Source organism: Callospermophilus lateralis, chromosome 13 (genome assembly GCF_048772815.1).
Source record: "Callospermophilus lateralis isolate mCalLat2 chromosome 13, mCalLat2.hap1, whole genome shotgun sequence".
In the NCBI taxonomy this organism is placed as follows: Eukaryota; Metazoa; Chordata; class Mammalia; order Rodentia; family Sciuridae; genus Callospermophilus; species Callospermophilus lateralis.
The window spans coordinates 109,227,055-109,241,897 of record NC_135317.1 but is presented as its reverse complement, the minus strand read 5'-3'; the positions used below and the strand labels follow the sequence as shown (position 1 = coordinate 109,241,897).

At 56.6% G+C, this 14,843-nt stretch overlaps 1 protein-coding gene across 2 annotated transcripts in view; it reads left to right on the top strand.

The window, feature by feature from the left end:
* Positions 1 to 14,843, top strand: part of Pbx1 (PBX homeobox 1) — a 258,094-nt gene that overhangs the window by 205,649 nt on the left and 37,602 nt on the right. For both annotated transcript variants that reach the window (XM_076831632.2, XM_077105078.1), the window contains exons 4-5: positions 3,487 to 3,677; positions 10,269 to 10,404. In XM_076831632.2, coding sequence (XP_076687747.2) covers positions 3,487 to 3,677; positions 10,269 to 10,404 — 327 coding nt within the window. The remainder of the gene's footprint in view (positions 1 to 3,486; positions 3,678 to 10,268; positions 10,405 to 14,843) is intronic.

The following is a 14,843-nucleotide window of genomic DNA, read 5'->3' as shown; positions in this document are numbered from 1 at the left end:
GGCTGGGAGCTGGCTGTGTCTAGCTCAGGAGACAGACCCTTCTTGGTCCCTCCATTGTCCTGTGAATGAGTAAAACTGTCAGCAGGAGCGTGTCCCAACCACCAATCCCATGGCTGCCCTGGGGCTGACTTGGCTGCCCTGGCTCCTCCAGGCCGTTCTGGGGTTGGGGACCTGGACAGGAGGTGCCATCACATTTCCATGTAGGGTAGGAAGGGGAGGTCAGAGGTCAGAAAGTGCCTGGTCCCATGTCCAGTCAGAGCGCCCTGAGCTCTGGGGCTGACCCTTGACCAGGGCACCCTCTGGGATACATGGCTGCACCTAGAACAGTGGGATGTCTTGTCCCCTCTGTGATTTCCTGGGCTAGATGCTGGCACCCAAGGCAGGCGGGTACAGAGGCGTTCTCTGGAGGAACTTTTCCCGGCACTGACCTATTCTAAATAATAGAGATGTTAGAAGTTAGAAACATAAGAAGAGCCCCTAGACACCGAGCAAACTGTAGGCATGTCATGGTAGCTGTTGGTATTTACTGTTTTAGAAAGCACCGAAGCCACCTTTCCTTATTTGCAGGGGCACTTTCTGCTTAATAATTTATTAGAATCGGCTGTTGTTAATGATGGGAAGTAGCAGGTTATGGAGAATCTGGTGTGTCTGAGATGTGTCTTCTGTAACAACTCCTCATGGGCCTTTGTAAAAGCAGGACACCCTGGTCCAGTAGAACATCACCCTGTGGCCTACTGGCTCCGGTACGGAATTGCCAGGTCTGTGGTTTACCAGATGACGCCTGGATTTCATTTTGTTTGGGGAATGGTGGTGGCAGATGACCACAGGAAGTCGGCTGTCACAGCCCTCCTCGGAGTCCGAGGCTGAGCAGGGTTTCACCAGAGGCTGTTAAGTACAGAAGCTTCTGCAGGCTTTCAGTGGAGTGGAAGAGGGTTCTGTCTGTGGAGTGGGGCTGCAGGAGGGCAATTTCAGCAGGTGCTGCTGGTGGCATGTTGGGGTAGCAGAACCTTGAAGCCAGGAGCCTGAACGTATTTTCAGGGCTGTTTGTGAAAATGATCCTCTGGCAGCTTTGCAGGATCCTCCAGGTTTTGTAAACAACGCCGCTGGCGAGCTCCATCTCGATGCTGAGCTGCTCTGGGTTTACTAGGTGCACGGCTAAGCAGCCCCCAAGATCCCTCTTGTTTTTGGTGGGGACAGTGGAAGGAGTGGAGGGAGAGGCGGGAGGCCTGGAGGCTGGAGAGCAGGATTCAGCTTGACCTCTGCTGCGGGTCTCCCTGAAGACCATCTTCTCTGGTTGCTCTTCCCAGACCTTCCTCATGCTAGAACCCGGAGCCTTTTAGAGCCTCCTGTGCCCTGGGAGGGAGTGGGGGCAGGCGTCCGGTGTCCTTCCTCCTGAGTCTGCCGTGGAAACCCTGGGTCTGGGAGGGCTCTACTAACTTGCTGCTTGTAGCCCAGATGCTGGCACCCCATGGAGTTGAGACCACCTGACCTCCCGGAAGCAGCCCCCTGTGGGGAACCCAGGCAGGGCTGTGCACAGTCTCCAGGGCCTGCTCACTGCAGAGCAGGAAGGCCTGGGGAAGCACCCTAACTAGACCCCAGGGAAGCACAGATTGGCCAGCAGCACTGTGTCCCCCGCTGAGAGCTGGGGCACTTGACGTGCCCCCACCCCTCCTCCCTGGCAGTCTCTGAAGCCGGGTGGGGGCCTCAGCCCATGGACGGCTGTTCCTCCAGCCTGTGCCTCCCTCACTCTGCTTGGCCCCTGGGGTGCAGCTCACTGGCAGCCATGTGCAGTTTCCCTCAGTTCTGGGACCGAGGTTGGCTGGGGAAAGCTGCTAGGACAGGTCTCGTGTTTGTATCACGCTTTCCTCAGCTCTGCATGGGTCCCAGCCGGCACGTGGAAGGGAGGCCGGTGTTCATCACACTCCTATTTCCCCCAGGAGGGAGCCTGGAGCCGGCCACAGTGGTCGACTGGGTTTCCAAGGACTCTGTGTTGAAGCCATAGTTGTGCCAGGACTTTGTAGGGCCAGGCACACAGAGAGAGACCCATTTACTCTGCCACACCCTCCCAGGCTGTCACCCAGTTCACCAGGAAGGAGGAAGGCGCTCAGAGAGGTTGAGGGCCTCTCTGTGATCCCACCCCACCTGAGCGTCAGGGCAGGGAACGGGCAGCCTGCGCTCTCACAGCCCCTCCGAGGCCAGGTGACCGATTTGCTCCACTTGCAGGTGGAGCCCGGCACAACTGGACATGCCAAAGGGTTAGGAATGGGCAGAGCCAGGCTCGCGGGCATGCAGAGGCCTGCACAGTGCAAGGATTCCTCAAGCGCTCCCAGAGGCTGCTGCTCTCCAGTGCAGACCCAGCCCAGGGGGTGCGTCTGCAGCTGCCTGGCCAGTCAAGCTGGACGTCTTCCTTAGGTGAACAGAATGCGCACCACTATGTCCTCATTGCACCGTTGGCGCGTGCGGAGGCCTTTGGGCAGCAGCAGCAAGCGCAGCGCAGCGTGGCCGACATTAAGGGTGCTTTGCTGTTAATGCTGACTTGGGGCCTTTGAGTTCAGGTCTCTTGAGCTTTCTCATTACAGATCTAGTACAGTGTCACAGCGTCACAGCGTCACCGAGTTAAACTGTGAAGAGATGTTTTATTAACTGTTCAGCTAAAGAAACCAAACTGTGGATGCCAGCGAAGGGCCCTGTCTACAGAGGGTCAAGAGGGGCTGTGAGCCTCTGGCCCGTGACATGAGGCATTGGGGCCCTGCTTCTGCCTCGCTTTCCTTATTGTGGGCCTTTGGAAAAGTCCCTTTGCCGCTCTGGGCCACAGTTTCCAATTGTAAAGTAAGGAGGTAGAGAAATTGGATTTCCAGTCTTCCTTCCAGGCTGGTGGTATTTTGTTCTCTAACCTGAGAGGATCCTGGGTCCTCCAACCCTTGTTGTGATGTCATTCTTAGAAGTCCCTGGGGTCAGACTCAGAAGGAGGCTGAGAGTGTGGGGGTTGGAGTGAAACTGGAAATGGCTGACGGGAAATCTCCCAGAGTCTCTGAAGCTTTTAATTCTGTGATTCCTCTTGAACTCTTTGGGTTATTTATGCATCCCAAAATTGAATATTTGGAAGCTATACCACATCATAGATAATGAACAAGGCAGAGAGCTCCCGATACCTTTGACCCCAGCTCTCACTGTGGCTGGCCCTGGGGCCAAGGGTGGTGCAGTGAGTTTTATACCAGCATTTACGTTCTCACCTTTCACTGTAGCAAAGTCCAGGAAAAAAATCAATTAAGGATTTTCTTTTCCCTTAAATAATTGAAATCATGGCCAAAACCCGGGGCCTCTGAGCTAAAAGGAATTCCAGGCAGTCATTTATCCCACCATCTACTCGACAAGATGCCGTGCTCTCCTAGTTTCCTCCACTTGCACAGGTTCGTAGCAGAGTGGCCCAGCTCCACCACGCGGGCCTGCCTGGGCCCTCAGGACCACCTGTGCTCTCCATTTCAGGCCTGCAATGAGTTCACTACCCACGTGATGAACCTCCTGCGAGAGCAGAGCCGGACCAGGCCCATTTCCCCAAAGGAGATCGAGCGGATGGTCAGCATCATCCACCGCAAGTTCAGCTCCATCCAGATGCAGCTCAAGCAGAGCACGTGCGAGGCCGTCATGATCCTGCGTTCCCGGTTTCTAGATGCGCGGTGAGTGTCCTGGGGCTATGCTGGCCTCCTGAGCCACTGAAGAGGGTGGGCTCTGGTTGGCGCTCTTGAAAGGCTCTGCCTGTACCACATTACTGCTGAGCCAGGCAGTGACCCGAGGATGGCCGCCAGGTCTTGTGCGGCAGGCTGGGAGAACGGTGGGCCGCTGGTCTCAGGCAGGCAGAGGGGGCAGTGCTGGGAAGCTGCAGGTTTGGAGGGACGGTTTCCTCCCTCTGCTACTCCCTCTGGTGAGCCCCAAGGATGACAGCTCTGGTTGGGGGGTTGTTCTCCCAGCACTGAGCACCTGTCTCACGTGCGTCTCACCTGGGGCCCCTGGTCAGCTGACCAGCAAGATGCAGTCAGCATGCCCTAGTGCACCCTTCTCTAAGAGCGCCAGGTTGGCCTGTTGGGAGGCGCCGTCTCCTCCTCCCACACAGGCAGAGAGCAGCTCAGTTCAGTTCGGCAGTATTTGTTAGTTGATTAGCATGTACCATACTCCGGGCTGTCTCGGGAGTTCAGGGACAGGGAGGTCTGGTCCCTCAGGCATAGAGAGGAAGGAGGCCTCCTGCTGTGGGCCCAGCTGGTAGACAGCATCTGTCTGGCACTGCTCACTGTGTCGTTATGAGCCCCATGCACCCCACTGAGAACACGCCATGAAGGTCCTTTCAGGTGCTCCAGAACCAAACAAAGGACCAAAGGACAGGCCACCCAGCCCTGGCCCTCCTGCGCTGGAGCCAGGACTTTCCCAATTCCTTGGGTTCTGCCCACTCTTGGCATCTGGTTTGCAAGATGGAGATAACCATTTCTCGTCTGCTCTGGAAGGACATCCTGACAATTGGCCTGCAAATGCGTGGTCTGCAGTTCACCTTGAACAGGGATCCCACCTCCAGCTCCTCAGGTCCCGAGGATGCCCCCATCGGTGGTGCTTATCACGGGGGTCAGGTGTGCCTGTTAGTCCTGCCATGGGACCCCCTTTTCAGTCAGACAGAAAGATTCCCTGCTCTCCTGGACCTCCACCTTGAAGCCACAGAGCTCTACTGTGTTTCTCGTCACAGTTCTGTTCCTGGGGCCATGGGCCCCGCAGGGCTCCGGGCCTCTCCTCCCACTCCCTCCTCCGTGACCTGGCTGCATGGAGTACGCGGTGTGGATACCAGCTAGCCGACCCCGCCTCAGGATCAAGGGAAGACGAAGGCAGCACTTCCAGCTGGGTCCAGCAAGGCAGTGGGAGTGGGCGGTCAGCTGGCGCGGGACCCTCTGGGCGTCCCCCTCGGCCCACGGCCCGCGCCAGCCTGGCTGCGTCTGTGTGCAGGGCGGGGATGGCGGCCTGTCTGGGCCCTTCCTGTGCCATAGCTGACTCGCTGCCTGTGCCGCTCACATCCCCATGGTAACTCCCTAGTTAAAATGCGGAGTTGGCATTTATGTTGGCAGAGATTGAAAAAAGAAAAGTTGGGCCCAGACTGGGTTCTTTTCAAGAAAGAGATGGGAGAAAAGGACGGAGCAGATGCATTGTCTCCCTGGGTTTCTTCCTGCAGTGATTCCCCTGTGCCCAGCTGAAGGTCAGACTCCAGGAGACGCCAGGCAAGGCTGACTTGTGCACAGTCACCTCCACAGCCCCTGCCTGGATTGTCCCTCAGCACCAGGAGGACAGTTGCTTTAAGACAGGGTCTCTTTCTCTCTTGGGCTGTGACCTTTGAATCATTGTGTCTGAGCCAAGATTGGAAACTGAGACACTGACCCATTGTCCTGTTGGGATCATCTTACACTGTGGATGTGCTCATTATTGGAAAGAGCATCGCCCACATGTCAGCCACGTTGGGCAAATGCCTTTCCCAGCCCAGAAGTAAATATTTGCCCCGAATTGCTGACGGGGAGGTCAACAGCCCGTCCTCCAGGACCACTCACCATGATAGGGAGGGAGAGGAAGCAGACCTTACTTAGAGCCACGTGCAGCACTCTCTGCCGGGGACCTGCTACTCCACAGGGGTCTGATGGGCAGGGCCTCATCCAAAAAAGATTTCATGGAAGACAAATAAAACACAAAGAGGGCTTGCCTTCATAACAGGATTAGTGTCCTGACCAGTGGGTAGGTGGAGGCCGCTGCTGATACTTTGTTTGGGACACGCCTTGTCTTAGCTTTCTAATGCTGTGCAGCAGATTAGCACAGATTTAACCGCTTACAACAACCAGTTTCTGCTGGTGGGTCTGGGCCGGGCTCTGCAGGGTCCTCTACTCTGGTCCTGCAGGATGAGGGGGAGGTGTGGTCTGCTCAGGCCGAGGCCCGTCTGCTGCTCAGGGCCCCTCCTGTGCTCTTCTAGCTGTTGGCAGATCCTTGCGGTGGAGGAGCCCGGAGCTGCGTTCCCAGACGCCTCACCTCCATATGCAGGTCACAGTGGCCCTCCTGACGGCTGGCAGGAGGAACTCCACATTAAGGCTTAACCCACTCTCCCTTCTCATTTACTCCACCTCAGCTGACTGGTCACCTGGTCCAAGGGCCATATCCCATTGTGCTCCCATCCCAGCTCTCTCCAGGGAGGACCAGCACGCCAGGGTCAGGACCTGGGCTCCTGTCACTGTGCTTCTCAGCGGGGCCTGGGCTGGGCCTGTCCTGCATGGCTACATCCTTTCTCTCTTGCCCATGTTGACCAGACTGCCAGTAGAGCTGGCCTGGGAAGTAGCACCCCTGCACTCCCTCCACATTCAGCATCTTCCTCTCATGCTGTGGACAGCACGTGCCCTACAACCAGGCATGGCTCAAGACAGGAAAAGCAACGCTTTCCTTAAAGAGAATGAGCAGAACTTACTAACCCCCTAAGGTTTTTCAGCAAAAGTGGGAACGATCTTTCTGTAACTTTTTGTGGGAGATAGCGACACTGACACAGACGCTCACCACTGCTCTTGAAGGGAGTGAGCTAAGGAGAGGACGCAGGAGAGGAAGGAGCAGTGAGGTCTGTCGGACTGTCTGACTTACTCCTGTACCTGATTGGGCTCATCACTGGTGGGAGCCGGTGTCAACCACTGGAATGACAAAGAGGATAAAAACACATGTGAACGTGGGCCCTGCTGTCACGGAGCCCATGACCTCTTGGGACAAACCACACTCAAGAAGGATGGGATGTGGCAGGTAGAGTGACATAGTTCAACCACAGCAAGCCCCACCCCCTCCCCCACCCCCGGCACTTGCTCTGCATCAGACACAGCAGCAAGCTCTTCTGAGATGTGGTTCCTACCCTGGAATGCGCTGCCTGTGGGGAGGCGTAGGTAACCTGTGGCACTTACAGAGAGAGGTGCACAGAAGAAGCAAGGTGCCTGAGAGCCTCCAAGGCCGCTGGTCACACAGAAGGCTGTGCTCAGGCTGCAAAGTTCTGCAGAGGGGGGTGAGGCCTGAGGGACAGGACAGAGTCGCGGGCCCCAAATCTGCCTCCTGACCTGCGAAACCCTCAGTGCTGGTGAGGATGGGGGCACGGGGACACTTCGAGAGTTCTGTGATTGCACGGAATTGGGATTTCTGCCACAACCTGAAGACCCTCGTGAGCCTGGATGAGTGACTTATCTTCCCAACAACTCAGCTTTATTTCTGTATCAATGGGCCAATTCTGTAAGAGGGAACAAATAGGATACTATGAAAAGCAAACAGCAGAGAGTCCAGATCACGGTCTGCGCACCGCCCTCTGCTGCAGGAATGACGGGCCGCGTGCTTTCCACGGGCCCCTGCCACCTCATCGTGCCTTCAGTCATTAGCAGCCTGAATGGATCCTGGCTCAGGAAGCTTCCTCCAGGGATTCTCCTGAAGACCGCGGAACTGGCCGAGGCTCTGGGGGAGCCGCTGTTGAGGCCGGGGTGCCCGCTAGGGCAGATGCAAGTCTGAAGCACCTTTGCATCTGTGCAGATGTTCAGGGGAGTGTTCTTACCTGAGCCCTTCCTGCCTCCCTGCACAGGGATGCCAGTCGGCTACCACAGACCTCTGTGCTCTCCGTGGCCTGCAGAGTGCTCTCTCCAGAGTGCTGCTTGGCGCTGCCTCTGAAGCCGTCTGTCTGCAGCTGCACTGTCTGTCTGTTACACGACTACAAGTGTGAGTTAATTAAAATATCAGATAATAGCAACATTCTAAAAACTAGTCCTCAGCTGCACCAGCCGTGTTTCAGCTGCAAAGCAGACTCGAGGCTGATGGTCACTGCATTGGACAGCACAGACATGGAAAAAGCACTGCTGGACAGCCCGCCACCAAGATAGCAATGCCCCCAGGGCTGGAGCAAAAGGGACAGATGCGAAAGGACAGAACTGGCAGGACTGGCTTTGGGGACAGCCGTTCATGAGGCCCAGGAAGCAGCAGAGCTTAGTCACACCCAGGATTGGCACCAGCTGGGACTGAAAGAGTTGAGTGAATGAATGAATTAGCAACCACGGAAGTGGAGTCGGAGGGGCCACCCAGTAACGTGGGTGTAGGACAACGGAGCCGGCTTGGTGGAAGGTGGAATTAGTTCTGGAAACTGTTGGGAGCTGCCTGGACATGCAGTGGACATGGTGATGGCTGCCTGAGGTACACTTGTGGTCTGTGACCCCCTGAGTCTCACCACCGCCAGTCTTATGAAAAATGTCTACCAGGGCCCTGTGAATCGAAAGGTTCCCGTCCCTGGAACACTGTGTGGTCCAGCAACATTATTCAGCATCCATGTTTCTGAAGTTAAAAACCAAGATACTCAACTCTGAGAGCATCCAATGGGTTTGAGGTCATGGGTGTTCACTGACTGTGCTGGTCAGGCCTCCAGCCACCACAAGGAAACAGGTGCCACCCTCTTACCTTCAGAAAGGGTTGTTCTCACTGTCTCCCGAAACTCTGAGATGTCCTGATCCTGGGTCCCTCAAGGACCTTGGCGGAGACAGCTTCCACACAGGTGGTGAGCGCGTCCGCGGGCTGGGCGCTCTGGTGAGACGGCACCTCTCCAGCTGTCCACTCCACCCACAGCACCGCCCTTCCAGAGGCTTCCTGGGGCGCAGCTGGAAGAGTCCCATCATGCTCCTGCAGACAGGGAGGGGAGGCCCGAGGCTCTCCCAGGCAGGGGACTTCGGCCGGGCCTAGGACCCCTGCCTTCAGCAGAGCAGCAGCCGGGGGGTGTCTCAGGACAAGCTGGAGCCGGAGCCCCGCGGCTGCCTTCCTCAGAGTCCGGCCTGCGGGAGCTTTTATCACATGCCTCTCTCTTCTTACTTGGGCTTTTTAATCCAATCTGTCCAATTTCTGATGCTGGGTGACCCGGAAACTCAGCATGATTTGGGAGAGTGACTTGGGCTTGGCATAATCTGGACAGATGTGGTTAATACCTGTGGACAGATGGTGTTCATCCGGTAAAATCAGGCACTTTATTGTGTTAATTAATCCAAGTGGGACCCTGGAAACACAATATTAGCTGAATTTCCTGTCTACCAAGGCCATCAGTGCTTTCTGTTGGCTAAATTGGGAAATTCTGTATCCGGACATAACCAGGAGGTTCCGGAAATCTTTTCCATAAGGAAAAGCTTCTGATAAAAGCCAGAAAGACTAAAGTGCTAATAGAGCTAATTTGAAGATGAAGGGCCCACCACGTCAAGGAGGCCACGCAGGTTTGCAGGAGCGCAGCCTCCCTGAGCAGCTCCCAGCCAGCTGCAAGCCTTGGCTGGGTGGGAGTACAGGGATCTCACTTCAAATTACTTCAATTAGCACTTTTTGTGAAAAGGCAGAAAAATGCTTTCATTCAGAAGTGGCCCCTTCCTTTTGGCAACCTGTGTATGAGAAAGGTTTAGTGGGCTTTGTTTTACCACTTAACAGCTGTTCTTGCTCAGAAGGGCCACTTCTCTCCTTTTGAGGGAAGCCGAGCAGTCAGGGGAGATTCAGTCTGTTCCCTGCCCTCTTCCCCAGGTGCCTTTTAAAATGCTGCATGCATTTGCACGGGGATAGAGTGGACAGAAAGCGATAACTTATCTTTAACTGTGGCTGCAGGGTCTGCATAATCGTTAGGAGGCAGTTTGCTAGAAGGAAGAGGCTGCGTTTGTTCCACAGGCAGACAGACCTGAATGAACCCGGGGCCCACGGCAGGCCAACCGAGAGCCTTGCAAGCAGTTCTTCATCTGTGCCTAGGAGGAGCCGGTCCGCCTCACTAGCTGAGAAAAGAGAATTCCAGGGATGATAGCCAGCCATGCAGAGAGACCTGGGGCCACCCAGGGCCAGCTTCAGCCTGCTGGGCACTCTGCTGGGCATTCATCTGGCTGCATTTTCCCCTGCGCTCACCTGGGGGCTCAGGACGGCTCTCTTCACCGTTGTCAGTGAACCGAAGGCCCAGAGAGGCAACCCGAATCACCAGCCTGGGGTTCCACTCCAAGAGGGCCCCACCTCTGAGACTTCCTGCTCCTCGCAGCTCTGTGCAAATGTGTCTGCATCCCTTCCTTTAGACCTGGTGAAGGGCTGCACACTTCCAGGGGTTCTGGCATCCAGTCCCGGCCAGTCTAATTCTCCTTTTGCTCAAAAATGTGCCTTTCCCCAGAAGTCGGTCCTATTCTCTCTCTTCTCGTGCTTATATGGGGTAAAGGTTTTATTGTTGTCACCTTTCCTTTCTCTTTACAAAGGCGGAAGAGACGGAATTTCAACAAGCAAGCCACGGAGATCCTGAACGAGTACTTCTACTCCCACCTCAGCAACCCTTACCCCAGTGAGGAAGCAAAAGAGGAGTTAGCCAAGAAGTGTGGCATCACGGTCTCGCAGGTGAGAAGCCCACGGGCCGCGCGGCGGGTCTGCCTCGCTGGGTGTTTGAGCCCCGTGAGGCCAGGTGAGGAGGAGGAGTGCAGAGTGGAAAGAGCACCAAGGCCCTCCCCACGGAGCACTCCTGCTGCAGAGGGAGGTTCCCCACACCTGGGAGCTCTGGGTCTCCCCTGTGACCTGCTGGGGTCTACACTGCAGAGGGAGGTCCTCATACCTGGGAGCTCTGGGTCTCCCCTGTGACCTGCTGGGGTCTACACTGCAGAGGGAGGTTCCCCACACCTGGAGCTCTGGGTCTCCCCTCTGACCTGCTGGGGTCTACACTGCAGAGGGAGGTCCCCACACCTGGAGCTCTGGGTCTCCCCTCTGACCTGCTGGGGTCTACACTGCAGAGGGAGGTCCTCATACCTGGGAGCTCTGGGTCTCCCCTCTGACCTGCTGGGGTCTACACTGCAGAGGGAGGTCCCCACACCTGGAGCTCTGGGTCTCCCCTCTGACCTGCTGGGGTCTACACTGCAGAGGGAGGTTCCCCACACCTGGAGCTCTGGGTCTCCCCTGTGACCTGCTGGGGTCTACACTGCAGAGGGAGGTTCCCCACACCTGGAGCTCTGGGTCTCTCCTCTGACCTGCTGGGGTCTACACTGCAGAGGGAGGTCCCCACACCTGGAGCTCTGGGTCTCCCCTCTGACCTGCTGGGGTCTACACTGCAGAGGGAGGTCCCCACACCTGGAGCTCTGGGTCTCCCCTCTGACCTGCTGGGGTCTACACTGCAGAGGGAGGTCCCCACACCTGGAGCTCTGGGTCTCCCCTCTGACCTGCTGGGGTCTACACTGCAGAGGGAGGTTCCCCACACCTGGGAGCTCTGGGTCTCTCCTCTGACCTGCTGGGGTCTACACTGCAGAGGGAGGTCCCCACACCTGGAGCTCTGGGTCTCCCCTCTGACCTGCTGGGGTCTACACTGCAGAGGGAGGTCCTCATACCTGGAGCTCTGGGTCTCCCCTGTGACCTGCTAGGGTCTACACTGCAGAGGGAGGTTCCCACACCTGGAGCTCTGGGTCTCCCCTCTGACCTGCTGGGGTCTACACTGCAGAGGGAAGTCCCCACACCTGGAGCTCTGGGTCTCCCCTGTGACCTGCTGGGGTCTACACTGCAGAGGGAGGTCCCCACACCTGGAGCTCTGGGTCTCCCCTCTGACCTGCTGGGGTCTACACTGCAGAGGGAGGTTCCCCACACCTGAAGCTCTGGGTCTCCCCTGTGACCTGCTGGGGTCTTCAACACGCCTCCTCCACCAACCCAGGAATGACGCTGGTCATCAAGTAGCCATTCGATGCAAAGGACCGCAGTGTCTTCCCCACTGTGCGAGCCCACACTGTGGACTGAAGGCCTCTATCTCGTCACCTCCATGCTGGGTGGTTGCACAGGTCACAAGTGCCTCTGCCCACCTGGCAGGTGCCTGCAGACTTGGGAAGGCACCTCATGTCACCCTGTTAGGCCTGGAGTCCTCAATGTCACTGTGAGGTAGCAAGGTGGGAGACGCAGTGGACCTAGATCTGGATACAGAGACGATGCGGACACAGGACACACACTATGTGTTTCCTTTTCCTTCCTCGGAGGATCCACCCAATCTCTTCCTTCAGTCTGAACCTCAAATATCAACCAACTCCAATCTCACGACAACCAGCGCGATAGCTCTGAAATCTCCCAGAGAAGCTTCCTCGGGATTCTATCACAAGAGAAGGAAATGTATTTCCATCAGGAGCAGGATGGGAGAGAGCAGGGAAGGCCACTGGGGCAGATGCTTCACGTGTCACTTTTTGCCGAGAGTGGGTGCTCCTTGGCCCAAATCCCCGGCTTCCACTGCTCCCCACAGGGGCTGGGCCCGCCAGCCTGTGCGTGTGCAGCTGAGCACACAGGCACCGTCAGACCAGAGCCCCATGAGAGGGGCTTGGAAGGGTAGGACTGCCGAGGCCCCACAAGCCCTAGGTGCTGCTGTGGGTGAGAGCCCTCAGACCGTCTGTCAGCTGAGGCAGAGGACAGGTGGCCCCAGGTGCTGTTACACCGCCAAAGGTTGTCTGGGAAAGCTGGAGTGGGGAGCACACTCACGTGGCCTGGTGCTTTCCTAGGGCTGCAGCCTTCTGGTCCAGATCTAGACCCTGGTTTGCAAAGCACAAGCGCTTTCCTGCTGATGGCTGCAGGTGGCTGAGTGAGGGCTTCCAGGATGAAGCACCTTCATTGGAAAATCAGAGAAGTTCAGTCGTGGCCTCTTCTCCTACAGAAGGATTGAACGGCCCTGCGCGTGACTCCAGGTCTGGGGTGCAGAATTTCAAGCCTCTCTCACAGTGAAAGGGATTGTTCCAAGCTGGTCTGTGGGAGATCTGCAGAGACCTGGCCCGTCCCCCCGACGGGCCTTCCTGGTGGAGACTCGGTGCAGTGCAGTGCTCATGGAGATGTCTCGTGCTCCACTGCCCTTCTCTCTCCTCGCCACCCCGGGGCCGGCCTGCTGTTCCTTCCTCGTCACACCTGTCCCTCCCACAGCAGCACAGCTGTCTGCATGTGCCAACAGCCCTGCTGGGAGGCACCATGGTGCGCGCTTCACAAAAGACCACGAGGCAAGAGCCCATTTCCAGCACCGTCGACTGGGGGACTCTCGGGGTTCACTCTTCCCTCTGGGGTCTTAGCTGAACCCTCTGTCAGTTAGGGTTGGTTGGATCACGTGGCGTGTCGAACTGGCCCCCAGTCCCCAAGCCAAGGGGACTCACTGCCTCCTCTGTCGTTTCTGGCTAGCACCCTCCTCCAGAGTCTCCCGCCCTGGCCTCCTCCCTGCCGTTCTACTGGGTCCTCCTCCCTCCTGGTCACTGGCTCTTCTTGGAGGGCCCGCTCCCTACCTGCTCAGGAACTGTTTGTTCTCTCTTTCACTGGAAGCTCTACAAGCCCTACCCAGTGGCCCTTAACCTCTTTTTGACACTGGTTCTTTGGCAATCTGCTAAGAGCTATTGATTCCTCCCATGACCCAAAGCAAAAGCATGCTCACAGACCCAAGTCCACCTGAAGTGCACCCAGGACCTCGCTCCCTGGAGCCCAGCCAGCCTCCCCTCACCCAGCTTTCCATGCACGGACATAGAGCCACATCGGCACTGCCCAGGGCTGGGAGAAACCTCAATCCCCAGCCCCGGAGGGACTGTTTCCGCAGCTCTCCTGAGCACTTGGCTGTGAAGGCTCTCTCTGCACGCTCAGCACAAACGTGCCTCTGCTCAAGGGTCCGGAAGGGACTTCTCTCCCAGGACACCAGGCTACACCTCATCTGCCTCCTTGGCTATTGCTCTGCCCCCAGGGTCTTCCAACTCGGCCCGTTCACGATTCAAATCCAACTCTCCCAGGAAATCTGTACTTGCCTCCGTCCTGCCGGGTTACCTGGGCAGCCCTGGCCACCTGTGCAGCCCTGGCCCTCACCCACTAGGCCTCCATCCGTGGCTGTGGGACATGAATGCAGCTTTGACATCCGACCTTCCGGGTCGCAGTGACACCCACGTCCCTGCCGGTCCTGTCCTTCTCCGTCACGAGGGCGTCACTCCCGTGGCACGTCCCTGCCCCCTCTTCCTCCTGTTCTCGCACACAGCTGGTGACTTGGACCTCGGGCCTTCCTGCTTCCTGGAAAGTCCCCCTGAACGGCTTCATCTTTTCCTTTCTTCCAGTTTCCTCCCTTTGTGCTTCCTCCCTGTCCTATTTATATGTAATTAAAAAAAAAAAAATGACCCTGATTGATTCATGTAAGTGGCAAAAGTGACATCAAGAAAAACCGAATTTCAAGGTGGCATTGGACGGCAGTGGCCCTGCGAGGATGATGCCCCTCCCCTCCTCCAGTGTGACTCTTTTCCTGCATCCACAAGGAAACAAGTGCTTTGCTGTGGAACCCTTTCCCTCTCTGCTGGTATCACAGTGGTGCAGTTTGATCCCTGCAGCAGAGACGTGGAGTTTCTGCTCTAGGTTGAACTGTGCAGGCCTCCCGGGGCCACCTTACACGATGTTTCACCTTTGTGGATGCATTTAAAAAGGAAAGACGACTTTGCACAGATTTTCTTTATCTGCATTGTTCAGGGGCTGAATATAAATCACATGTAAGCTGTGCTCCATGTGTGACCGATTCACCTCCCCTCACCAAATTGTGGTTTGTTTTCTGATTACACAAGACCACCACATTTTAGTTCAAGATCTCATCTGAAACGTGGGGCTTGGCGCTTACCTTCCCTGCAGGGGTTGGGGTGAACTTGAGCTGCGCTGAGTCTCCATTTGAGCCTGAAAGTGCAAGTGGGCAGAGGCCCCCAGCCAGGCCAGGAACACTGCAGGGAGAACACTGAGGGGCAGACTAACAAACGAAAGTGAGTTGGGTTTGTGGTGTTCATTGGCATCTGCCATTAAAGCCTGGAATTCAAAGGAATCAGCTGTGG